The sequence below is a fragment of the Furipterus horrens genome, unplaced genomic scaffold (assembly GCF_987537825.1).
Source record: "Furipterus horrens unplaced genomic scaffold, mFurHor1.1.pri manual_scaffold_4, whole genome shotgun sequence".
In the NCBI taxonomy this organism is placed as follows: Eukaryota; Metazoa; Chordata; class Mammalia; order Chiroptera; family Furipteridae; genus Furipterus; species Furipterus horrens.
Window position 1 is genome coordinate 201,143,966 of NW_028327174.1, and position 26,692 is coordinate 201,170,657.

Sequence of the window (26,692 nt, forward strand, 5' to 3'; positions counted from 1 at the left end):
GCAGGCCCTGCGCAGGGGGCGCGTCCGCACCAGGACCAGGCAGACCTCTGCCGCTCTCCCGTGTGTGCCAGCCGCGAGCACCTCGTGTCTGCGGGCATGGACGCGGTGACCTCGCTCTTGGCCTTCTGTTTTCCAGCAGCCACCATCGTCCAGCGGAAGCGTGTTTGGGGCTGGAAGTGCTGCCAGAGGGGGAGGCTTCTTCAGTGGCCTTGGCGGGAAACCGAGCCAGGATGCAGCCAACAAAAACCCATTCGGCTCGGCCAGCGGGGGCTTCGGCTCCACAGCCACCTCAAGTAAGTTGAGCAGGTTTCCTGCGTCCCTCCACCCCTAATGCCACTGTCCTCCTCGTGGTGTTACCAGCACTTCAGTGACAAGTGTGGAAAGGAAGGGGAAGGGAAGGCCTAGCAGGGCCATCTAAAATACCTACCCCAAAGCGGTGTGATCTGTTTTGCTCTTGTTTTTAGTTTTGGTGCTTTAGTGAGATGCCCCGTATAACCATGAGAAGCCCTCAGAGCCGCAGGGAGAGGGCCTCCGTGAGAGCCGCCGCGCGTGCCGGGGGCGCGGGGTCGCCCGGCCGGGCCCTCGTCTGTTCGTTGCTGCTCTGTCTCTTCATGGTTGGAAATGAAAGAAATTTATGTGTTTAAATCTTTAAAAAATTTCCATCCCGCAGCTGATGGGGGCCGGCATGGGGAGGTGGGAGCCTGTCGTCCTTGTCTTAGCTCCTCTTGGTCCCTGTGCTGCCCAGAAGCTTCTCTCTTCTGTGGTGCTGAACAGGGTCCTAGCGTGCCAGGAGCTGGGGTCCCGCGGACAGGACAGGTGTTGGCTTACTGTTCCGCTCCTGTCGCTAAAGCAGAGCTCTGTCCTGAGCCTCCTGGACTCACACATCTGCTGTTTTGATGTCACTGCCCATCTGGTAATCCGAAGAGAAACACTGTGGTCAGGAGACACGTACCTCTTCACTTGTGATGTTATGTGATCAGAAATTTTTATCCTTCAGCTTTCAGTCTGCCAGGAGGAAGTTAGAACTCTAGAATGAAGGAACCTTAGGAGTGGAGTTGAGTAGTTTTCAAGCACTGTTTCTGCCAGTGAAACTCAGAGGCAGGGGTCAGACCCCGGCCGCACCCCGGGTGGTTTCCCCAGCTGCCAGCCCGGGACGCAGGGCTCCACACACAGCACTCTCCACTCTGGCAGGAACAAGCTCAGAATGGTCGGGTGAGTTCTTGGGGGAGGGGGCGCTTAAGTCACAGAGCCAGACAGTGACAGATCTAGAATTCGGCTGCATGTCCACAATGCGCCCAACAGCCTCTGGCACAGAACAGGCACTTGGTCACATGCCAGTTACAACTGCGGGCTCACCCCAGGGTCGGTTATCGCCGTGAGACTGAGGTACTGTTCTGTTAAAGCTCAGGCCTGGCCTGTCCTTGTGAAAATCCCTTTCCTTCTGGCTGGCTCATCCCTGAAGCCCCGGCTCTCACCTGTCAGAGAATCGCCTTCTCTCATTGGTGGCCGGAGCTGCCCACGAGAGCCTGCAGTGCGCATCTGTGCCCAGCTCCGTGTTCAGGGGCCCCAGGGCGTATTTATTCATGCCGTAAAAGCTGGACCATGCTCTCCACCCCCCAGCCTGGTCACTGGTCGGATAATTTCATTCCGGTTTAAAATAAACACATCTATTCTTGATACCAGATACCTGCTGGTCCTCATCCCCTAGGCGCCGGCAGTTGTTACGCAGCAGTTTACGTTTGTGCCTCAGGGAAGTTAGGTGCATTCGGAAGCGTACAGGAAGGACTTGACCTTTTCTTGTTTTTGAAAACTAAATGTATAATTTGATGGAGAGAGGGACAGGAGCCTCCGTAGCCCTGAGGACCAAGTACAGGATAAAAGGAAGGGACAGTGGAGGAGAAGGAGCTAGAGGGCACCTGGGGAGGGCATTGTCCTGGCCACAGGGCTGAGTGCTGTCCGCCCATCACCAGGGACAGCCTCTGTAGCCTGCGGTACTTGCAAGTCCCCTTCTTCCCCAGACCATGGGGATGGGCTTTCCAGGCCATCTTCCTGCCTCTCAGTCCCTTCCCTTTTCTGCTCTTTCCTGTCACTCTGGGGGCTGGGGGTGCCCATCATCATCTGGGTTATAGTGGCCTCCAGACTCCCCCACTGCGGTCCGGAGGGCCATACCAAAGGGAGTGGCTTGAGACTGCTGTGTTTTGCCACTGTCCCTACTCAAAACCCTTAGGCAGCTTCCCACTGATGTAGCATAAAATCCAGCTCCCTAGGCTGAAATTCAGGGCCCTTTGTGAGCTGGCCCCCAACTTCTTTTCTGGCCCTGGCTGGGTGGCCCAGCTGGTTGGAGCGTCGTCCTGTATACCAGGGAGGTTGTGTGTGTGATTCCCAGTGGGGGCGTGTATGGGAGGCAGCCAGTCAATTTCTCTCTCTCCCTCTCCCCCTCCCCCCTTCTCTCCCCCTCCCCCCCTCTCCTCCTCCCCCCATCAATAAACATATCCTCAGGTGAGGGTAGAAACACTAACACTTTCTGACTTTGACTCAGGGCGGGGCGGGGTGCACACTGCTCCCCGCACACAACCCATCTGACCTGCTCCTCCTACAGGTGAATGTAAGGCCCTTTGTGCAGTGTGGCCTCAGGGCCTCTTGGGTCCACAGTGGCTTCTTCCCGTCTGGAATCCTGCAGCCCTGTGTTCTGTTCTGTGCTCAGCTCTGTTGATCACCTACTGTGTGCCGTGTGCTCAGTGTAGGAGGTCCGACCATTTCCTGCAACTGTGGTTTTCAGTGTGTCTGTCCCCACGTTATCAGTAAGGACAGAGAGGGGCTGTGGACTTAGGGAGGTAACAGCCGGTAAGTGGCGTGGCCAGAGTTCCGTCGGGGTGTTTCCAGAGCTCTGCCCCACCATGTTGCTGCCTGAGATGTTGCCGGCTTCGCAGTGAGATGTCACCCCTGCCAGGTGTGCGTGTGTGACGGCCCCGTGCGCGTCCCTCGTGCACCACGCAGTCCCCCTTGCTGACGCCTGTCTGAGAGCACACCGAGCACCTGGCAGTCCCGTTAGCGCAGGCGGACCGGCCCCGGGGCCACGCTCCTCAGCCCTGAGGGGTGTCTGGGACCAAGCAAGGGTGGAGAAGGACACCCGTGAGCTCCGGCGTGCCGTGTACAGAGGCGCGCACTTAGTGAGGTTCCTTTTGTCGTCCCCAGAGACAGTGCCAAGATACACTGTGAACCCCGGGGCTCATTTAAAACTCGGCGCCACTGTGAATTGTCACCTGTAAGGACCTACCACCGCCTCGGTGTGGTCTGAGGTCGCTGGGTGGAACCCTCCTCGCACGTTTCTGTCCGTCCAGGGGCCTGAAAAACGTGTCTGTGAGGTTGAAGAAGCCAGAGGGGGCTCCCCCGGGGGAAACGACCCTAGGGACCCGCGTGAGGGCCACGGGCAGCAGTGCTTTCAGAGAGCGGGTGACCGCGTGGCGGTCCACGGCTCCGCGTCGTCGGTGCCTGGGAGTTCTTGGTAGGTGTGTCCCCGAGGTAAGGTGCTCACTTCCGGGATGCGGCTCGGACGCTGCCACTGAAGTATTAGCAGGCGCATCTCCCACGCATGGGATCCGCAGCAGAGCTGGGGGTGGCCTCGGCGTTGACAGGGTAGCGGAGGGCCGACGCCCCCTCAGACAGCTTGACTCGAGAGGGAGCGGCCCCTCCACGCTGCCCTCCCTCCGCCTTCCCCGTGAGCACCTGCGGGGCGGCCGGGCCTCGGGCACATGCCTGTGCCCCTTGCCTGGCGTGGTGTCGCCCCCCTTGCCCGCCGGAGCTCGTGACGCCAGCCTGCTAGCTGCGCGTCCGCCTCCAGGCGTCGACCCCCTGCAGGCGCACTGTCCACGCAGGGCAAGGGCACAACAAGTGCTTGTCCCCCGTCTCGGCTCTAGGAGTGCGTCTCCTTCCATTGTTGGAGCGGGTTCAGTGGTATGTGAGGGATCGACCCACCCGTGGGTCCGCCTGGGAAAGGTCGGGAGCTTCACTGAACTTCTTAGAAAGAAGGAGTCAGACCGGAAGTCTTGCTGGCCTGTCTCCCTTTCTCAGAACGAGCCTGGCTCCTGTGGGCTGGAGGCCAGAGCCCCACGGTCCTGCCTGCCTGCGCCCCCCGAGCAGGCCAGGCCGAAGCCAGCGTGCCAACCGTGGCTGCCGGCGCGGCGCGCTGGGGGCCGGTATCGGCTCGCTTTGCATCCGCTCTAGCTTTATTCTCTTGGGTTTGACAAAACTTGAATGTGGTCTTTATGAGGAGACAGATGAGAACAACCTCTCTCTTTTTTTCTTTTTTAACAATTAGACTATAGTTATATTTTTTGTTTTTTTAAAAGATCTTATTTTTTTTTTATTTTTAGAGAGAGGGGAAGGGAGGGAGCAAGAGCGGGAGGGAAACATCACTGTGTGGTTGCCTCTCGTGCGCCCCCAACTGGGGACCTGGCCCACAACCCAGGCTTGTGCCCCGACCGGGAATCGAACCGGCGACCCTTTGGTTCTCAGGCCGGCGCTCAGCCCACTGAGCCACCCCAGCCAGGGCTGGCCTCCCTCTTCTGACGACGTCATGTGGAGGGAAGCCGCCCCACTGGTCCGTGGTGGTGGATAGGCCTCACACCTGTGGCCGTGCAGGTGGCGTCTGCACCAGAGCGCCTTGCGGGGACCCACTGCTGCCCCTTACTTGTGACTGTAGAGCTGTGTCAGGAAATCTTCGTCCTGGACCTCGGGTGCGTGCACGTCAGAGAAGGTGTCCGTTTCTCTTCCACGCGCTTGAGCCCTGGACACCCTTGTCACTCGCTCTCCTCTCCTGAGTCCCCAGCTCAGGGTTCTTCCTTCTCTGTCCTGAGAAGGAGCCAAGGACGCTTTCTCCCTGTGATCGCCCTCACATGTGTCTCTCGTCTCCTCAGATGCCTCTAACCTATTCGGAAACAGTGGGGCCAAGACATTCGGTGGCTTTGCCAGTTCATCGTTCGGAGAGCAGAAACCCGCTGGCACTTTCAGCTCCGGAGGAGGGAGTGTGGCTTCTCAAGGCTTCGGGTTTTCTGCGCCAAATAAAACAGGTACCAGTGTCCTTGCCAGCTCCTAGGTCTCCTGAGACATGTTACAAAGCACAGAACGCGCAGAACGCAGCCCTGAAGGGAGCTGAGAGCCTTCTCAAGGAAGGGAACGTTGCAAATCCTCAGCAAAGGCAGAGCACCCACAGTAAGGGAACATGCAGGACAGGTTATTTAATTTCTTATGTCTGTCGTTTTGCCTTCTTTCCCAAACTTCTCTTTTGCTTTTAATCGACTATAATGAACGTAAGTACATTAGATACACACGTACATACACAGTACCCAAACAGTCACGCTTCCTAAGTCTGCGGTTCAGTTGGCTTTCACAGTCGGAATACACCCGGGTCATCAAGAATAAAGAACACTGCCAGCACTGCTTTTTATCCCTGCCTGGCTTGTAGAGTAAACATTTATGAACTGTGACTTTTTATAATCCTGTTTTACATTTGGTATTAAAATTCTCAAAACACATTGTATGTTTAGACACAAAAACATCCTTCATTTCTGTCGTCTGCCTCTGTCCTGCTTCTGTCTCCGAGGCCCGCAGGAGGCCTGCCTTCCTGTCCCTGTTGCTTGGACAGTTGTGTGAAATGGTTGGTGTTCTTTAAAGGCAGGGGGCAGAGAGGGGATGTTTGCTGAGAAAGTGGTTCTTTCAGGCAGGCTCTCCCTGGGTGAGCGGCGGGACACTCCTCCCCCCCTCGGTGTGCAGGAGACCGAGTTCTGCAAGTGCCAGAGGGAGGGTCCTACCTGTGGGCCAGAGGCACAGGGGGCTCCGACTCAGGACCGTCCCAAATGTGCATCTGGGATCCACTGCTCAGAGCCCACAGTGCTGCGGTTTCCAAGTGCCCTGGGCACCTTTCCTCAGACCTGGGACTTGGCTTGTTAGTCTTTGGTGGCCAGTTTCTTCATTTCTTTCTTTCTTTCTTTTTTTTTAGTTATTTTTAGAAAGAGGGAGAGAAACAGCAATTGTGGTTGCCCTCCTGTGCCACCACCTGGGGACCTGGCCCGCAACCCGGGCACGTGCCCTGACTGGGAATCAAACCGGTGACCCTTTGGTTCACAGGCCGGTGCTCAATCCACTGAGCCACACCAGCCAGGGCAGTTGCCAGTTTTTGATACTTTTTTTCCCTAGAATTTAAAATGGGTGAGAAATGAACATAGCAGCTTTATTTTGGCCCCAACCGTCCTCGCACTGAATGATTTAAAAGCTCTCATTCCTTGTTAACAAGGCAAATATTACTTGACTAAGAGATTTTAGTTCATTAATCATCAAGACAGTTTTCTTAAGGAACTTGATAACGTTTTCTTTGACCCGTGTGTTTATCTTATATGTTATTCCTTATCCTGGGATCAGGTCCCAATTGATTGAGAATCCGATGCTTTTAATTTTTTAATCTTCGAGAAACGTACCTCCCTTTCATGGGTGAGATGAATGAAGTACAGCACTCCCTCACTTACCGCGGGTATTACGTTCTAGCCACCCCCACCCTACCCAGCCCCGCAATAGGTGAAAATCCATGAAGTAGGAATCTTCCATTTATGTTAGTGTTTATATATATTTTAAGGCTTTATAAACCCTTCCCATACCCTTATAAACTGTTCCCAGTCCCTTATTAACCTTTTCCACACTTTTATAAACACCACTTATGTTCTTAAACATATTCTACACTCTGAAACCTACGTGACTTTAACAACATACGTACACAGTACTGCAAAGTCCCGCGATATAGTGAAAAATCCGCGGTAAATAAATATGTTAAAAAAAACCGCGATACAGTGAGGCCACGATAAGTGAACCTCGATACAGAGGGGGACGGCTGTAGTAACTGACCAGGTGAAAGGTCCCTCCGCGTCCCGACCTCCCTCTGCGGGGGCTGCTCCTCTGCAGAGAGGGGCTTGGAGCGTCAGCACGGCTGCTCTCAGTGCGGGAGCCACCTGCCTCCCAGGCAGCACAGAAGCCCAAGGCATCACATTACCACATTCTGCTCTAAGAGGGACTCATTGACGATTTGATGGGTCTTTGAAAAATTCCAGAAGTGTCCGTCCTCCCTCAGGACAAATGCATTAGGAAATAATATGCTGGAGGTTATTGGAGGAGAGGACAAAGGAGGGACAACTAGGAATGGTGGCCTTGCTTCCACCTGGCCCCTGGGCGCACCCCTGCTCTGTTGCTGGAGCGGCCGCGTTAGTGGCAGTGCCGGAAGGAGGGGCAATACCTGATGGTTAGGTGAGAGGTGGTCCTTTGTGTCCCTTAGCCCTTGGTCCAGCGCCAGGCCCCCATGTGCCAGCTAGCTGAACTTGGACCAGTGACCTGTGTCCAGGCCTCAGTGTCCTCGCCTGTGGAGTAGGGACCCCAGGTTCCCTAGGAGGGTTCATCAGACTGTTCTGCAGCATCTGACACATGAAGGACCCTCAGCAAATCGGCTCCTTCAGGATCATTGGTTATTAGTACCTTTGTTTCCCTTCGGGAGAAGAAGAAAATCATGAAAATATGGCCTCTAATAAAATCGAGCCCCTCCCAGCATCAGGAGCGAGTGGCTGTCCCCAGAAATGAGGCCAGAATGAGCCTTCTCTCCCTGTTTCCCTTGGCTGTGGCCTGGTGTGCACGCGCGTGTGTGTGGACCGTTTTAGTCTCCTGTCCCCGTGCACTTGACTTTCTGTGTCACTGTGACTTCTCATTTTTCATTCACCTTCCTTCCACCAGGAGGTCTGAGTGGCAGGGCGGACGCAGCCCTGGAGAGCCCTGCATGTCTAGAAAGAAAGGGGAACCCGATCTGCGCTCAGTCGTGAATAATTCAGCTGCAGGGGGTTTTAGCACTTTTTTTCCAGCCCGTTATATTTGTAACCCAACAGTCCCCATTATCATAGCTTGGAATTTCACTCAGGGTTTTAAAATACAAACTGTTGAACCCAAACATGAGCCTTAGCGAGAAGTAGCTTCTCAGTTGTGCAGGCCCCGCGAGCAGTCGCCAGGCAGACGGGCAAGTCCTGAAACAGCAGTGACAGGAAGGGCGGGTGACGGGCTGTCCTGGGCTGGGGCAGAAGCTGGGGACCGGCTTCCGCTTCTCGCGAGAAGGCCCGACTGGTCCCCTGCGTGGGTTTCCCTTCCTGAAAGAGGCGAGAAGAACGGTCCGGCCCCTTGGGCAGGACCCTCCCTTGCTTGCACCGGGCTGTCTGCACACCCTGCAGTGTGTGCCCTCAGGCCAGTCCTCATTTTAAGAAATTCTCCCCCTTAGAGCACATTTCTTAGGCTGTTTGTCCCGTTTCGTTCAACAGACCCTCACCGAGGGTTTCTGCTGACAGCCTAGAACAATTTAAAGAGTGTCTCAGGGTTTGGGGACCCTCCTCAGGAGCAGAAGGGACAGCCAGGGAAGGACGCTCCGTCTCCCTGCCCACCAGGCACCTCGGCCAGTCGGAGCCAGCTGTCTCGGCCACCTGACCCTTCTTGTGTGGTGGCCACCCCAGTGGCCGGTGGCCGCGTGAGCACGGGCAGGAGCCGTGTCCTCTGCTGGCTCTCCGCACAGCCCATGGGCCGCGTTACCACATTTGGGCATAGTTTCGTCACAGAGAAGGAACTCGGGGTGCATTTTATTGAGGAGGAGTTGTTGTTCCTGACTGCAGAGAAAAAGCATTTTGAAAAAAGGTTCTTCTAGACAAAGAGAGGAAGACAGACTGGGGAGAGATGTGAGAGCCATCAGCTCTGAATAAATAAAAGGCACCTGGCGGGGCGCCAGCCCCACGCAGCTCCCCGTCTGCTGAGGCCCCGTCCGCAGGCTCTCGCCACGTGCACGTGGGGCTTCCAGCCTGGTCCTGGGCGTCTCCGTGACGTGACACCTTGCCTGTGTGGTGACAAGCAGTAAATGAGGTCTGTCTGTCGTCCTTGAAGGCTGGATAGGAATTGAGTTTTCGAGAAAGACTTTACAGTGAGGAATCTCCAAACAGTGCGGCAGGGCCGGGAGGCACCGGGAATGCACCGGGCTGGTGCTTGGTGCCGATGCGATTTGACAAGACTCTGAGCTGGCAGGTCCAGTGCGCCTCTGGGAGGGCCTGGGTCTCGCAGACCAACACGGGCCGCGGGAGCCTTACAGTTCCCGGGTGCGCTCTCCCGCGCCGGCCTCAGGCCTTTGCTGGAGCTGGAGGGGGCGGTTTGGTGGTTGGGTTTGCTTTGGTTTTAATTATTTTGCTGATAGGGGGGTTGCCCTTTGTTAGAGTTCTTGGTACTTGGATTTCTAACCAGTTTTCCCTTTTTTCCTTCCTCTTTTGATTTGGTTTCTCACTGCTCACTGTCTTCTCGTCCTGTCTCCCTCCTCCTCCCTGTTTCTGTTTGTTTGCCTCTGTTTTGCTCAGGTGGCTTCGGTGCTGCTCCAGTGTTCGGCAGCCCTCCTACTTTTGGGGGATCCCCTGGGTTTGGAGGGATGCCAGCATTCGGGGCAGCCCCAGCCTTTACAAGCCCTCTGGGCTCGACGGGAGGCAAAGTGTTCGGAGAGGGCACCGCGGCTGCCAGCGCGGGAGGACTCGGGTAAGGTCCGGGGCGGCCGCGCGCTCGGGCTGCGGGCGGCTCTGCACTTCCCTGCTCCTGGCCCTGAGCTGAGCGCCCCCCCACCCCCCCCACGCCCCGAGATCAGCAAGCCAGTTCCTCCAGGATTCCTCTTCCCCCTGGGGGGGGCCGTTTCTTCCGGCCAGACTCTGTCGAGTCCCCGAGGGGACGTCAGCCCTGTTGCTGTCCCTGGTGTGGAGAGGACCGGGGGGCAGACCGCTGTTCCCCCGCTGGAGCCAAATGGTTGGCTGCAGGAGAAGGGGCCCTGCCGCCGCGCCTTTGCAGCCCAGACTGGCCCTGTCTTGTCACCTCTGCTAGGAGACCCTGAGGGAACAGTTCTCGCCAGTCTTTCCTCTTGGGCTGTGCATCAGACCACTGTCCTTGCACAAGCCACTCCCGTGTCCCCGCCTCCACTGCAGGCCCCCAGAGAGGGTGTTCGGGCCACAGTCCCCCAGGCGGGCGTCCGTACATGTGAGAGTCTCAGTGACAGCCCAGCTTTCGAAGCCACTCTTCAGCCTTGTGCCCGTCCTCACTTAACAAAGCCACAGGAGGCACTGGCTCTGAAGGGCCCCAGCAGTGCAGTCTGGTTGCCAAACCCCGAGGAGGAAATAGCTTTCACTGCACCACGGAGTCCCGATAAAACGCGTGTGACCCTGACTCAGAGCGCCTCGCTCGGGGGTGGGGTCTGGTGGCAACAGGACGTCTGCCCTCAGCACTGGCTCAGGACTCGTGAAGCTAAAGATGAGGGGCAGAGGGGTGGTTTGGGGGGTTGTTGGGACTGGGATGAGTCTTGGTGAGGTGACCCACCTTCTTCTTGAAAACCAGCTAATGCTCTTAATCGTGCCCTTTCCTCTCCACAAAGAACTCGGGGCAGAAGCTGGGCAAGTTTCGAGGAAAGCAAGCAAACCTTTGTGTTGCTTCTTGGGTTTATGTGGAGACTTAACAGGTCTTTGAAGTTTCCCCCAGGAAACCTCAAGAATTCAAGTCAAGAAAAGCTTTGCAAGGCGCATTGGGACTGACGGGTACCAGTGTTCCTGGCAGGGTTCAAGGACACCTCGCAGTCCCTGCCCACCAGCACAGTCCCGTGGCTGCTGGAGGGCTTTTGTTGACAGGGAATCTCGAGGTGCATTTCCTGGTGGCCTTGACTGCCTCGAGGGGCTCTGCCACGGAATCCTGAGGCCGATTAGGTCCATGTCGGGGGACAGGGCACCGAGGACCGGCTGGAGGGTGCCAGTGTGACAGCTGCACAAAGCCCACTGTCCCCCGTCCGGGCCCCTGGCCTCTGACCCCGCAGACATCGGAGGAGCGCCCACCATCGTGGGAGGCCCAGGTGGGAGTGGACGACACCGCGCCTCAGCGTGGAAAGGGTCAGATCCCGGTCCAGAGAGCAGACGGAGAAATGGGGCGGGGCTGTCGGCAGGTCAGAAGCATGAGGCGGGGTGAAGTTCCAGAGTTCTTGGGGACGGAAGGAGCAGGCGGAGGGCTGCTCAGTCCCCGCGGCCCAGCGCTCAGAGCGTGGGCGGGCGCACGCGTGCACAGGCTGGTGCTTTGCTTCCCGGGGCGGCGGCCGCCTCCCTCCCAGAGGCTGCTGGTCAGACGGGCACGTCCGGTGCGGCCGGGGCTTCCGGGCGGCGGGCGGCGCACTAACCTCGCCGTTTCTCGCCGGCACCAGGTTCGGGAGCAGCAGCAGCACCACCTCCTTCGGGACCCTCGCCGGTCAGAACGCGCCCACGTTCGGGTCGCTGTCCCAGCAGACATCAGGCTTCGGGACCCAGAGCGGGGGGTTCTCTGGCTTTGGATCGGGCACCGGAGGTAGGCGGACAGCCCCCCTCACAGAGGTCCCTCCTGCCTTTCCTCAGCAAGCGCCCCCACCCCTCCCACCAAAGAAATGAGGGGTGCTTTCCTGGGGTGCTCGGGGTGGTATCTTCAAAGCAGAGCGTGCTTGAAGGACACGTCTTTGTCAGGTTTTAGTTAGATTTGTAACATTATGCCATTTCTTACTGAATAAATGACCGGGCTTTTTTCTCACGGTCTTGAGAACCCAGAATTATAATCATCTTACTAGATCTTGGCTTAAAAATCCAAGCCAGCAGACGAACAGTAAGACGTAGAAGCTCCCCGAGATGTCCGTCGTCTGCTTAGTGCTCTGCCTCTGCAGATCGCGGGCAGGCTGTTGGTTTCCGTCGGTGCCGCACGCTGGCATGGCGCAGACGCAGGGTCGCTGCTGCTGTGCAGACGGCGCGTTCGTGCAAAGGTGCAGGCAGAGCCGCAGAGCGGGCCTGCACCCAGGGCCCCACCCCCGGCCTCAGCGGAGGAGGACGCCAGTCAGCGGGAAGGCAGAAAACCCAGTTTCCTAACGAAACGGGCCTGTGCAGCCCAGGGACCCTCGGCCTGCCCCTGCGGGGAGGAGGGACGGACCCTAACATCACCTGAAGGCCACTCTCCCTCCTGCCGGGCCTGCAGGAGGGCGCCCTGTAGGGAGCAAAGGGAGGGGAGAGTCAACCTGGGGCCCACCTTCATCCTTCGTGGGTGTGGGTGTTGACTCGGCCCTCTTCATCTCTTCCAGGGTTCAGCTTTGGATCGCCTAGCTCGTAAGTACTGCCCTGTGGCGCCTCTCAGTGAGGACGGTGGGAGAATGGGTGCTCGGTGGGCGTGTCAGGCTGCTCGTGTCTGCTCCGTTTGTACGTCCTTCCTGTGGCGGAAGCTTGTCCTGGAGGCTTGGGGGTTCTGGGGCAGGTTTGGGGTTTGTGGCTTTGCCGACCTCGGCAGGGGGTTGGCAGGCAGTGGCAGGCCGAGCCTTCCGCAGGACCGTGCCCGAGAGGGGGTTGCCGCCCAGCCCTCAGGGGCTGGGAGGGAGGCCGGGCTCGAGAAGTGCCTTTCCACTGGGTGCCAGGCCACGAGCCGGTCTGAGGTTTGGATCATCACGCCATTGCGTGACAATAAAAATTCAGAGCCTGAAGTTTGAGCCCAGGCAGCTGCGTGAGCCCAGAAGCTGATCTGCCTCTCTCCCGGCACTTCCTTGCAGGTCTGTCCAGGGCTTTGGTGGCTGGAGAAGCTGAGTGGGTGTCATGTTCCTTTCAGTTCCTGTGACCAGCTGCCTTCTCAGCTCCTCCCTGAGAAGCCCTAAAGCAGCCCTTTCACATGGACATTCCCACTGACACCCCCAGAAAGAAGCAGCAAGACCAGAACCGACAGATGTTTCCTGGTGGTTCCCCCTCGCCCCGCTATTAAATTGTCTGGTGTGTTTGCATACAAAATGGAAGTGGGTTTTTCCCAGTCACTCCAAGGAGCGGTTTCCTCGTTTCTGTGGCTCTGAGGAGCCTGTGTGCCGTCCCTCGGCCAGCAGCGGGCATCTTCCCAGGCGAGCGCAGGGTGCAGCTCCCTGTTTCCCAGGCCGAGGCTCTCACAGAGGGAAGAGGCTGAGTGCTGGCCTGTCCCCTTGCTGTTGCTCTCGGGACCCTCAGGGGGCCAGCTTGTGATTGGCTGGAGGGGGAGAAACTCACTCCCGCGGCCATCTGCCGAGTTTCAGAAGAGGTGGCAGCACCTCAGGGTGCAGGTAGCTGCGAGGCAAACCTGGAAAGCAGACCAGAGCGCGCCGAGGCCGAGGAGGCTGTGTCCTTGGAACAGATGCTGCTCATCTTCTCGTGGGGGCCTTCGGTGTCCTGGGTCCTGCAGCTAATTCCTTCTGCTCTGGGGAGGTGGCCGTGGATTGAGAGGACAGCCTCTATCTGCAGTAAGTGACGGTGACATCGGCAGCCGCGCCTGGCCTCTGTTAGCCACAGTCCGGCTGACCCTGGGTAGACCCAGGAGTCAAGAAGATGCTGCAGCGAGCCGACGCCACGGCGCCATTGGCAGGGCCAGCCCAGAGCGCAGTGCCTTGGTCTCGCCGCAGCACCGGACGCCATGTTTCAGGCGCCTTTTGTTTCTCAGGCCGGTGACGTGACAGTTGCAGACAAGCAGGGGCGGCCTGGCACGCAGAGTGGGTGGTGTAGGAATTTGTTATCTGTCCGGCCCAGAAGGCGTCCATTGCTTCAGGTCGGGTCATTAGCAGGGAGCGCTGGAGGGGGCCGTCGTTGAGTTTTACACACTGGGAAGTCGTATTCGAAAATGTTTCAATAGTTTTCCCTGTGATTGTGGGGGGGGGTAGGTCTCCCTGAGGCCCCTGTACCCGCAGCCTGGCCTGCTGGTCCCGCTGAGCTGGTGCCCGTCACGGAGCCCCGTCCTGTGGCTTCTGATCACGTGGACTCGGACTGGGCATCAGGTTCCGTGCTTCCTCCCGCTCGTCCGGTGAGGAGTGGTGTGCGCAACGCTGCTGGGCCCCGGGGACCCCACGCAGGGTTAAACCCGCGGGCGTCGCGCCCTGTCCGGTGCTGTGGGGTCCACGAGAGGAGAGTGAGGTCTGTCCCCACCGCCACCTGCCGGGGCGTCAGCCTCTCCCAGAGCGCGGGTTCTGGTGGAACTGGAGGGCCTCCCTCCAGCTGTCTCACGTGAGGCCCCTCAGCCAGGGAGCAAGGGACAGTCCCCGAGACACGCACACAGCCAGCACAGCGCCGCTTCCTGTCACACAAGAGCTCCTTGGTTTGTGCACTGGGGCCGTCTCAAGACAAAGGAACCTGAATTTTGACAGGAAAAGCTCCGGACGGATTCAAGGGAGCTGTGTGACCAGTGACTTCTGCCTGGGCGTGCCGTCTGTCAGCTGTCGCGCAGACCGAGCCGTCTCCTGGTCTGCTTCCCCGGAGGCTCTTTTTTTATAAATAGAAGCCGGTTCGGCCTAAACCCTTGACCTCAAATTCTCTGCCTTAATCCTCCGCGGAGGTGGCATCTCTCCACAAGGCCATATCAGCTGTGCTCGGCCAGATAACACCCTGCTCCCTGCCTGCGGCTGTGCTGGGGAATGCAGTGCGGGCACCAGGGCCCCTCTTGGCTCCTTTTTTGGGGTTGATTACATAGGGTCGGTGGCAGGGGTCATCGAGAGCGCAGCCGGCACGCAGCCCCTGAAACCCAAGCTCCCGGATGCGAGGCTGGGAATGTGCAGTGGCTCCAGCCTGCCCGGGCCCAGGCGGCGGGGCGGGAGCCTTTCCTGGGAGGTGGGCGGGGCTCGGGTGGGGGGGCTCAGGAGGCACTCCCGCCCCCAGCTCTCATCGACGGGGCTGCAGCGGAAGGTAGGCAGCCGCGGGTGGCCTCACTTATGCCTGCGTGTGTCGCTCAGGAAAGAGGAAGGAACGGGGGAGGCGGTTTCATGAGCCGGGTCGTGTTTGGCTTGGCTTTTCCAGACGCACATGCGGGGTGTTCCCAGTTGGTGCTTCCGATGGCAGCACAGTGACAGAGGCCAGGAATTGGGCTTCTCGGGGACAGGAAGAGCCCGCGTGACCCAGTGAGCGGGCTCATGTGCCCTTCCTGCTGATGCACCTGAGCTGTGGTCCCCTTGGCACCGCCCCACCTGGCCACAGGACGACCTGCTGCCCGCCTCCAGCTTTGCTCTGTCCCTGCAAGGGCCCGCCCATGCGGACCGGACCCCCGCTGGCTCGGAGCCCAGACCCAGGCGCGGCCTCCTCATGCCGGGAGCGCTTTTCCCTCGGTGGTACATGGAGACAGTGGTTGTGAGGACCAGAGAGGGTGATGCACGCGGAGCGCTGGGCTCCAAGGAGGTTCTCGCCAGTCGGGGCCCGTTCCCACCCCACAGGGCTGCCCCGCGCCCAGGGGAACAGTCCGTGGTGGGCGGAGGGGAGGCGCGCATGCAGGACAGCCCTGGTTTGAGACTGATTCCGCCGAGCTGGCTCGGGCCCGCAGATCTGTTCTGATACGCGTTGCAGGTGGTTCCAGTGCAGGTGGCCCTGGACCACATGTTGAGAAGCCTGTAACCGCATCACTGTGACTGTTACTCCCCAGCATCTGAAAGGCCCCACTCCCACGGGCACACTTACTGTCAGTAACCCAGCGTAAGGGATCTCCCTGGGGTTGTTAATGGCAGACCGTGAGTTTAAGTTCAGCTGCTCTTCGGGCGCCTGCTCAGAAAACATGATTGCACAGGTGGACTGTCGCCACCCTGACCAGAGAGCTTCTGACCGCCGCCTCTGGGGACTCTCCCCCTCTGGTCAGCCCTCCGAGCTTGGTGACGGAGTCAGCAGGGGCGGGAGCGGCGTCCCTACGTCCTACCGAGCTCGGTGTCCAGTCTTTCCTTTTTTTCTCCAGTTTTGACCATGCGTGGCCCCCCGTCCACAGCTTCTCAGGGGCCCATGGGGGTGCTGCCGAGCCTCTGCTGCCTCTCAGGCTCCTCGTCCCTGCCGGGAGAGAGCAGGGCGGGGTGTGTCTCCCTCCGCTGCCCTCGGGCTCCACAGGTCTGTCCCCTCATCACTCAGCAGGGGGCTGAGGTGGGGGCAGCCCCTCCTGCCTGCTGTGTTCAGTGTCCTCTGTGGGAAGCTGATTTGTAGCCAGAACCAGAGGCTCCCTGGTCACCTAGATTGGGAGAAGAGCAGATGGGACAAAATCTACTAGCTCTTTATTAAAGACTCTTCTGAGCCTCGAGCATTCCTGTCTGCGCTGTAAATCAGTAAAGTGAACGAGTCTGCCATGTCCCCATCTTCCTGTCCTTGGAACCTGCCTGCTGGCACCAGGTGCCTTGGAACTCATCCTGGGAACAGGCTCATCGGAGGCGTCGCCAGACAGAAGCGTCCTTACCGCCCTCCCGCAGGTTCCTACCCCGTTCCTCCTTGCACCGCGCAGGCCCCCTTGCACGGGATTCCAGTGGGCCCACGCGCCTCGGACCCCGGGAAGGGCCCTCCGCATCACTGAGCCTGGGTGGGGGGGCTGCGGGTCAGCCGTCCCGTTACAGTGGTAGTGACCGTTCATTGGGGGGTGCCGCGTGCCAGGTGCTGTCTGTCCTAAGCGCTTCGCGGACATTCTCACGTTCACCCTCCGACCTAGATTCCGTACCCCGCCTCAGATGAGAACGTGAGGCCGGAGAAGCAGCAGTTTGCTGGGTCTCAGGCCATGTAGCCGCAGAGCAGGAAGGACCCTGGCTGAACCTCTCGCTCTGTCCTGTGCCACACCCGCTGCCCTCAGCTAGGCCACCCCAGCCCCTGAGACACTCGTTCGTCTTAGAAGAAACGCCTGACCGCTTGGCCAAGACCGCCGCTGAGCCCTGCACCACGCAGCTGCCCTGCCGGCCCCCTGGGGACGAGCCGGCCTCGGCGCGGGCCACGGCAGGCGCACACCTGCTGCGCAGCTATTCGCCCCTGTTCTGCTGGCTCCACCGCCCTGGGGAAGGGGAGCAGAGGCCAAGTTTAGCCCAGGCGGGCCTGCTGGCGGCTTCCTGGTGGGAGGGGCCGGTCCTGGAGGAAGCAGCTGGCCCCACGCCCTTGGGCTGTCTAATCCCCTCCTCCCTCCTCCGCGGTCTTTTCCGGGGTCTGGCTTTGAGGTTGTCCAGAGTCCTGCAGGAGGTCCGGCCACAGACCCACTGGGGCGCCTGTTGTTCCATTGTTCAGCCCCGTCTGCTTATAAATAGTACCCCGTCCATTCCACAGCCCTGGCCGGAGATTCTCCACATTGTTTTTAGCCTTAGAGCGCCCGCTGCAAAGAAGAGTCTGTGCAGGGGAGGGCGGCGCGCCGCAGTGAGTGGGGCTCGCCTCTGCCCTCACAGGTCCCTCCAGGGCTGTTCTGGCTCCGCCTCCCCTTGGTGGCCTCCTCACCTCCCAGGCCACCCTTGGCCTTCCACCTGGGATCCGTACCATGACCTGCGTGTCCCGTGTCAGCCCCTCCTGCACTTGCTCTGATCCTCCGGGGCCCGGGCTCCCTCCTCAAGCCTCCTGCCTCCGCCGCAGGCCGTCTGCCCTCAGCCCAGCGGGCCCTCCCGCGTCCCTGCTGGTCATGCAGGACTCAGTGGGAATCATGCCGCTGGCCCCGGCCCCTTCCTGGGCTGCCTGCCCTGCTCAGGCCTGGCTGCCCCACCTCGTCGTCCCCCAGCCCTGCTGTGCTATTCTGAGGCCCGTATCACAGTTACAGTTACTTGTGCGATGGGTTTGATTTGTTTATCTCATCTGTCCTCCCCCCCAGCCTGCTCCCTGAGGACAGAGGCCATGCCAGCCCGGTCTCCTCAGCCCCTGGTGGCGCCAGGACAGCAAGAGCAGGAACTGGGGATAAATGCCACCCTAGAATGACTTCCCAGGAAGACCAGGACTTCCTCAAAAGCCAGGTCCCAGCAGGAGATGACAAGGGGCAGGGCGGGGCTTCTACCGAAGGTTTGAGGGCTGGGAGGCAGCTGGTCCCCGCGAGGCCAGAGTCAGCCCTGCCCTGGGGCTGGCGACCTCACAGCAGCGGGCCCCTGGGCCTCAGCCTGGGGGGACCCTAGCTGCGCCAAGCGTCTGTCTGCGACACACAGTGGGTGGCACTGACATTGTCCGAGCTAAGACAGCCAGCACCACAGCTCACAGGGCAGGCGTGCGCAGGGCACAGGCGCGTGCCTGGCACCGTCATAGCCATCGGGACAGGTGGCTTCCCCAGCTTCACAGAGAGAACGCGGCCCGAGCAGACAAGCTCCAGGGCCCCTGCACTGAGTATACACCCACCGTGCCTTCCCCCGGCCCTGAACGGCAGCGCTCATCGCAGGACAGGACCCCCGAGGAGGGACAGGCCTCAGGCTGAAAGACCCCTTGCCCTCGATTCCCCTCGGCCTCTTCATCTGGCCCAAGAGGGTGCAGGGCCAGCCCCAGGGACAGGCTCACCTCATCCCGTGCCCCGTCTACTGCTTCCTTCCCCTGCAGGTGAGAACGGCCACACGCGCGGCCCACCCCCTTGCTCATCTTCCTGTCCCCCAGCTCCCCAGCCAGCCGAGGGGGCACTGGGCGTGGGAGCAGCAGGAAGGGCTGGCACGCTGGGCCTTGAGTCACGGGCTGCAGCTGACGGAACAGCTTCACTGCCACCAGCCAGTACTGTCAGAAGCATTTAGAATTCTCAAGTCTCGGGTGTTTGCATTTGAATCAGTTTCCTTCCCTGTGTTTCAGGGAACAGGAATTGGCCCCAGCGTAGGGAAATGAAACATATAATTATGTTACAAGATCCTCCATATGGTGCTTTGACAGCGCAGCCCGATTCCTCCAGGAGCCTCCTGCCTGGGGCCCAGGGGGCTGAGCCCCTCTGTTTATCCAGGGGTAACAGTTGCCCTGAGCCGAATCCAGGCCTGGGGCCTCTGCCCCGCTGACCCCAGAGTCTTGTCTCCCGGCTCTTCTTTTTTCATTTCGAGCCACTCTGGAAATGAATAAACATCGTCTCTGAGGCGTTCAAGCCAGGTGGTGTTCACACTGCTGTGGGGCTGCCAGCATCACAGATGGCGGGACCCGGGTCATCGTCCGAAGGCGTGTATCGATGGGTCGTACTTCCTGCCCGTCCACCGCCAGTCAGCGCGGACGTCATGGTGGGCCTGGCTGTCCCGCCACGCACTGCTCGCCCAGGCCTCTTCTCCCCGCGCGTGGTGCTGACTGCGCATTCTGTGTTCCAGGAGCAGGCTGTGACTTCGGCGGCCCTGGCGGGAATCAAAGAAGCCCAGCCCGTTGGGGCTGAAGATTATCCTGCTAGATTTCCTCCTTGAGTACAGAAGGGCCTTGAAACCCAAAGAGGGGAAGAAAGTGAGTCAATCCAACAAGTCGTTTATTGGTTAGGACCATGGGCGCTCCTGGGCTTCTTTCCCGTCCAAGCTGTGTGCGTGCAGGCAGGCCGCTTAACCTCTCTGAGCCCCCATTTCATACCCATAAAAGAGGGAAATGGTAATACATCCTTTTGGGTTTGTTGAGCATTAAATGAGATACTGTATATGAAGCTGGCATTAATTATCATCGTTTATTAGAATGGGAGCAGAATGCTACGTCCCCCACTCCAGACCCCGTTCCCTTTTACTGCACACACGACGCTTGCGCTCAGTACCATGTGGCTGCAGCTAAAACGAGAGTTGCGGGCTCCGAGTCTCGCTCTCTGAGCTGCTCCTACTCCGGAACAGACGGGATGGCCGCCCAGAGCTGAAGTCCTTCTCGGAGCATTATGACTTAAAAAAGACACGCACGGTGGGCCAGCTTGTGCAGGAAATGTTCACTGGTGAAGAAAAATGTCCACAGTCAGACTTGTGGTAAATATTTTATCTTCACGTACTCAGCCATGCCATAAAAATAATCGATAGAAGTGATAGATAGAAAATCAGTAAGGCTATAGAAGACTTAAACAACTCTCAACCAACTTGACCCTAATTAACATTTATAGAATACTCCACCCAACATAGTATTGTAGAATATATGGTTGGTTGGTTGGTTGGTTTTTTCCAACTAAAAATGGAACTGCCTTGATCCAGTGATTCCACTGCTGGGATTATACCTGAAGAATCCTGACACCCCAATTCAAAAGAACCTATGCACCCCTATGTTCATAGCAGTGCTTTTTACAATAGTCAAGTGCTGGGAACAACCTAAGTGCCCGTCTGTAGATGAGTGGATCAAAAACTGTGGTACATTTACACAATGGATACTACGCAGCAGAGAGAAAGAAGGAACTCCTGCCATTTGCGACAACATGGATGGAACTGGAGAGTTATGCTTAGCAAAATAAGCCAGGTGACGATAGACAAGATACCATATGATCTCACCTGATACAGGAGACTAATGAGCAAAACATAGAAATGAGGGAAATAGAACCAGAGGCCTGGAAACAAGGAACAGACTGACAGTGACCAGAGGGGCAGGGGGGAGGGTAGGAGGGGAGAAAGAAGGGGAAGGGTCTAGTCAGGGAACATGTATAAATGACCATGGACATGGGCAACAAGGTGAGGACTGACTGTGGAGGGAGGGGGCAGGGCAGAAGACAGCAACGGGAAAAACGGGACAACTGTAATAGAACAACAATAAAAAAATTTTTTTCAAGTGTATACAGATACCAAGCTAGACCATATCCTGAGTCATGAGACGTCTCGACACATTTGAAAAAAAACATGTCAGACAAAGTATGCTCTCTGACCACAACGGAATTGAATTATAACAACAGAAAGATATCTGGAAAACCCCCAAGTATTTAGAGGCTAAATAACTCATTCCTATAATAACTCATGAGTCAAGATTTTAAAAGAAACTAAAATATTTTTAACTGAATGAAAAATGAAGGCAACCAATCACAACCTGTGGTGCTAGAGCAGTACTTAGAGGAAAATGTATAGCACGAAAACGCGATAAACCTCTAGACAGCCTGACTGGGAGGGAGGGGGGACGGATTACCAATGTCAGGAACGAGAAGTGACATCACGACAGGTTCTTCAGATATTAAAAGGACAGCCAGAATAATGTGGATATCTTTATGCCAGTGAATTCTGCAACTTAATGAAAGAGATCCCTTGAAAAACACAAACTCTCAAAACTCAAAAAAATAGATAACCTGCGTAGTCCTATAGGTATTAAAGAAATTAAATTTATCCTAACTTCCTCATAAAGAAAATTGCAGGTCCAAATGACTTCCCTGGTGAGTTCTACCAAATATTTAAGGAAGAAATAATACCAATTATACACAGACTCTTCCAGAACATTGAAGGGATGCTTTCACCTCAGATCGGGAATTAGGCAAGAGTGTCCATTCTCCCTTCTTCTGTCAGTTACACAGGAAGATGAAGCCAATGCACTAAGACAGAGAGAGAGAAAGGAAAAGACAGGAAAATAAAGACATCCAGATTGAAAAGGAAGAAGTTAAGCTTTGTTTACAGATAACATGGTCATCCATATGGAAAACCCTATGATCCCTGACGTGTGGCTCTGTGGGTTGGGCGTCATCCCACAAACAGAGGTCACTGGTTCAATTCCTGGTCAGGGCACATGTCTGGGTTGCAGGCCAGGCCCCTGTTTGGGGACGTGCAAGAGGCAAACCAATCAATGTTCCTCTCCTTTTCCTTCTTCCTACCTTCCCCTCTCTCTAAAAATAAATAAAATCTTTTTTTAAGAGAAAATCCAATGAAGTCTTTAAAAAAAAGAAACCTAAAATTAGTAAGTGACTTTAGCAAGATTGCAGTACATATGTTTAATAGACAATAAAAAAAAAAAAATACCATTGTATTTCCACTTCCTGGCAATGAATAATCAGAAATTGAGACTTAAACAGCCAATATTCCCAATAGCATCAAACAAATTACTTAGGTACAAATCTGACAAAAGGTGTGTCACGTGTACACCGAAAACCACAGAATGTTGCTGAGTGAAATTAAAAACTGAAGAGCACCTGACTCAGTGGCGATAGATACACTCATGAATCAAAAGGCTTGCTATTGTCGCTTCTCTCCAAATGGATCTATGGATTCAGTACAATCCCACAGAAGTCCCCGTAGGGTTAGTTTTGTTCTTATGACGAGGGAAACGGGGTTGGAGCAAGGTCATGCGTAACCCACCCTGGAGGCAGCCTTTCTCCTGCCTCGTCCACACCCCGGAGCAGGGACAGGATCCACGCTGGCCCTCAGCACACCCAGTGCAGGTGGCTTGGGGGGGGCCCGCCGGTAGGGAGTGACGTTGCGGGTATTTACCGTCCCTTCGTGCCAGCTCAGTAGCCCTGTGCCAATGGCTGTGCTGGGAGAGCCCATCGGATCCTTTCCTACGAGGAGGGCGCCCCAGCCCTGTCTTGCACGTGAAGAGACTGAGGCTTGGGGCTTACTCACCAGTATTAATCGCTCCAATTTCCTGAGCACCTACTGTGTGCCAGGTCCCGGTGCAGGTGCTCCGCATCAGTCGGCCTTCGAACGCTCATGATACCCTGTGAGGTAAGCAACCCTTTCTGTCCCCATTTCACGTTGGAGGACACCGAGGCCTGAGAGCAAAGGCTACCTGCTCGAGGGACAGCGCCAGGGAGGGGTGGAGCAGGCGCGCAAACGCAGGCGAGCCCACCGCTGCCCTCTCGAGCGCTCTCCGCCGGCTGCAGCGGGAATCACAAGGCAGCTGGAGACCCCCCTCCTGCCGTGTGGCACCGTCAGCACGTGGGCTCTGTTCACAGCGTCTTCTGCTCTCGGTCGTTCCCACGTGGCAGACGGGTGCCTTCGAGAGGGCTGCCGCCACAGCTGCTTTTGCCTGGGCAGAGGGGCGTCCCTGCCCCGGTGGGGTGGTGAGAGCCCTTCCCAGAGGCCCCGGCTGTGTGTCTCCCCTTCATGGCTCCCGTGGACCCTGCTCAGAGCCTGGCATCCCCTTCCCTCCTTGCTCCTCAAACATTAGAAGTCCTTATCCAGGCCCACTCTGGACCCAGGTGCTGCCTCTCCGATCAGTTCTCAGCCATCCGAGGCGCCTTGACCCCAGAGCCTGGCCCCGTGGGCATGGCCTCCTCGCTCCTTCCTCTGGCCCGTTCTCCAAGTCTCTGCTGAAGGGCTCCACCTCCGGGAAGCCTTCCAGACCCTCCAGTTTCTTCCCCTTCCCAGCCCTCTGCAGACATTGTGGTCACGTTACTTCTTCGTGACATTTTGTTTGTCTTCCCAGAGCTCTGTACTCTGAGCTGCTGCGTCTCCAACAACAGCAAAGTACCTGGTTGCATAGGAGGCAATCAAAAGCACATTTGTCAAAAAGGAGAGCTGCTGCCTGCGGCCCCCTGGGTGCGCTGAGGGAGGAAGCCAGGGACGGCAGCCCTGCGACCCCAGTCACAGCAGCCGCCCACACGAGGGACCTCCGAGAGACGGAGAGCAGATGAGTGTGTGTGACATCCTCCAGCTGACCGCCATGGTGGCTGCGGAACTCTGAACTGACTAGAACCATAGAGTCATACGCCCTCGGGGGTGAACTGGGTCTCAGCGAAGCCGGCCGGCTGCCTGGCACACTGCGTGTGTTGGCCAGACAGTCCTGTCCTGTTGTCTGGACGTCACCATGCCTTTCGGCCTTGCAGAAGGAGGAGCGTCCCTGGTCTCCACTGCAAACACCAGCCCAGCCCCCGTGTTCTCAGGCGTCCCCATGCAAGGGTTTAACAATGGGCACGGCCGCCGCGCCCCACTGGGTCTGCCGGGGGGGGGGGGGGGGGGCCAGGTGTGCGTGTCCCTGCTTGCAGATTAGGAAACCAGCATGGGAGGTCAGGCGGCCAGTCCGGCCTCACTCAGCAACTCGAGTGGCGGCCAAGAATAGCACAGGGCTTCTAACTGCATCCCTCTTGCTATAAACACCCAGCGCACCATCCTCCAGCCGTCTGACTTAAAGGGACCTTAAAATACAAACCAGGGCTGTGGAGGAACTACCCCTGTCTGCGTTCATTCTGTAGGGGCGGGTGGAGTGGGGAGCTGCCAGGGAGGCCCTGCCTGGTCGATGTAGTTGAGTGGGTTTGCCTCTGGACACAGGCACGGGGGTGGAGCTCGTTTGATCAGGTGTGGATTCCTGCATTTAATAATTCTAGTGCCAGCAGGACTGCTGAGTATCACACCAGGGGCACCTGCCCGGCAGTTAGCTGGGAGAACCGGGGTGTGGATGGGCCAGGTGGCATTGCCAAAAAGGCAGTGACCGAGCAGGGTCACAGGATGGCTGTTTGAAACCAGCCAGCTCTGCAGCGTCCCAGTCGAGTGACCTTTAGCAGGTCCTCGCCCGTCCCCGGGGTCTGTCTCCTCGTCTGTACACGGGGAAGCACACCACGCAGTGTGAGCCGTGGAGACAGGAAGGGGCCGTGACAGTGCCGGGCGCTCGCTGTTTGGACGTGCGCCTTTGCGGGGCTACGCTGTGTGCTGATGGCTTGGGTGGGTCGTTTCGGCTCGTGTGGGTGCACTGTGGCCCGTTGCTACCAGTAGCAGCACCGGATGCCCAGCCAGGCAGGAGAGATGACGACGCAGCCAGGTCAAGCCACGGTGACAGAAAGCACCCGGGCTCTCGGAAATGCCCGAGGGCCTGCGAGGGCCACCAGCGTCACCCTTCTGCACCTCCCGGGAAGCTTCCTCCTCCTGGGGCCAGAAGGGGTTTCCTTATGACCTCAACTGCTGACCCTCTGTGTCCAGAGCTCCACCCGGAGTGACTTCAGGGGCGGCTGGGGTTGGGGTCGTGGTGCACCTGCTTCTCCCAGACACCTTGGGGCAGGGGGGCCGGCCCTGCCCGGACGGCGGGCTCCCAGGTCCCGGCTCCTGCGACAGCTGGCTCGGGTCTGGTGTCTGTTTCAGTCCAGTCTGCGACTTCTAAATTTAACCTGCTATCAGCTGGAACGGCTGGAGGACTCGGTGCCGCTTGGAATCCACTTTATTCGTAACCCGCTCCCTGCACACGCCCCTCCCAAAGGTCACCCCACATGCAGGCCGCTGTCCTCGCGTCCGGGCTCAGCGTCGTGGCCACAGGAGGGTTTGAATGCCCGAGCCACTCCGGCTTTCACCTGCTGCCACCCGGCTCCGCTTCCTCCCGCCATCGGCCGGGCCTGCCCCCGGCCTCCGCTCCCTCTCCCGTGCGGACGTGGGAGTCCACGCAGCCCTCGGCCTCTCGCGGGCAGAGCTCAGGAGCCGGTGCCACCACCGACAGGCAAACCGCGGCTGTGAGCTGCACCACCCGTGAGCCATCTGGGTGGAGGGCGGCCGGCAGCCTGTTATGCAATTTCCTGCTGTGGAGTCTCAGGGCAGGAGGCAGGATGCCGTCCGTTGGGCCCCCGCCGTGTGGGGCACCCTGAGAAGAAAGGCCCCCCCCGCCCCCATGCCCAGAGTGAACGGCCGCTCCTCCTCCCCGGCAACGCCCGGAGGCCACCGCCCGCCCTGGCGGATGAGCCCGCGGTCTGCCCCGGGCCCGGCCGCCCCTCCCCGCAGGGACGAGCCCAGCTCACTGTGGGCAAGAAGTGACTGCACACCAGCCACAAACTTCCGGGGGCGGGGCGGGCGGAGAACGGCATTTCCGGCCCCGGGAGCCCAGACGGAGTGAGCCAAGGGCAGAGGGCCTGTCGATCAACAGTCACCCATACCGAGCACCGTACGCATGCGCCGCGGTATGGCTCTGGGACACGGGTTCAAATCCCGCGTCTGCCCCTCCCCAAGTGCACAGCTGGGGCAGCTTCCCCCTCTGCTCTCACTCAGTGTCCTCACCTGGGAAGTGGGGATCCTGATAACCCCCAGGTGAGGTAACACCCGGATGCTGAGAACGGCGTGTTCTCTCGGCTCCTCGGAGCACCCTCGTTTCCCACCAGGTAAGGGGGGCCCAGCGTCTCACCTAAACGCGCACAGGCGGCCTTGAGTCCATGGACCGCCCTCAGAGCCCCCTGCCCCCACGCCTCGTCCCCCAGGCTCTGCCTTCGAATTAGAACAGTGTGCACTGCTGGGGCTCTGAGCCACGCAGCCCCCCTTCATCGGTTGCTGGCTGAGGGCGGGCAGAGCCATGCGTGGCCTGACTGCCCGGCAGCTACCTCTCCTTCCTCTTCTTACAAAGACAGGTGTGCAGGTGGGTGGGCAAGGGCCCAATCTGTACCATAACCCCCCTTCATATGGGGTTCCACCATTTGCCAATAGTCCAGGCAACCCCCCAGTCCTAGCTCCATCCCCAAGCCTGCCACCCCTCCTCCCCGCAGGGCACCAGCCAGGGGCATCTGGGTGGGGACTGAGGTCCCAGGCCTGCAGAGGAGGCATCAGCAACGTGGCCTGCCCCCGGCCCCCAGGATCTCCCCAGGCTCTGAGCACCAGGACCCCCACCCGGGTTCCCAAAGCCATTCACTGCCCCGGCCACACAGACAGAGCCATCACCCCAAAGCGAACCGCCGCTTCAGAAACATCCAGACCCTGGCCAGCCCTACTTTAAAATTACATTTTATTTTTCTTTGTGAATATTTGTTTTGTTTTGTTTTGTTTTTTTAAAGGTTCATTTTACATTTTCTTCCAGTCTCATGCCTCCTGGTAAGTGCACTGGTTTGTTTTCACAGTACTCTCCATGACCACGGACGGTCCTTATTGCTGGACAAGTGTGTCCACACTGGGGGAGGGGACAGAGGGACGGGGACCCCGGCCAGGAGCCCGGGGTCCGTACTCCTGACACGAGGAAGGACACTGAGGGACCAGACCCAAGCTGAACCCGGCAGCCTTGGCCGGGCCTGCAGCCTCTCCAGGGTCTTCAGAAAGGCTGGATGGGCAGAGAAAGGGGCCTGCGGGTGGGTGAGCTGGGGGCCATGCAGC

At 58.3% G+C, this 26,692-nt stretch overlaps 1 protein-coding gene across 1 annotated transcript in view; it reads left to right on the forward strand.

Moving 5' to 3' along the window:
* Positions 1-12,886, forward strand: part of NUP214 (nucleoporin 214) — a 79,161-nt gene extending 66,275 nt beyond the window's left edge. The window contains 6 exon segments of the mRNA XM_090274916.1: positions 137-293; positions 4,917-5,069; positions 9,411-9,582; positions 11,273-11,412; positions 12,167-12,191; positions 12,626-12,886. Of these exon segments, the coding sequence (XP_090131042.1) occupies positions 137-293; positions 4,917-5,069; positions 9,411-9,582; positions 11,273-11,412; positions 12,167-12,191; positions 12,626-12,659 (681 nt within the window). The 3' untranslated portion in view covers positions 12,660-12,886.
* Positions 12,887-26,692: the final 13,806 nt, after the last annotated feature.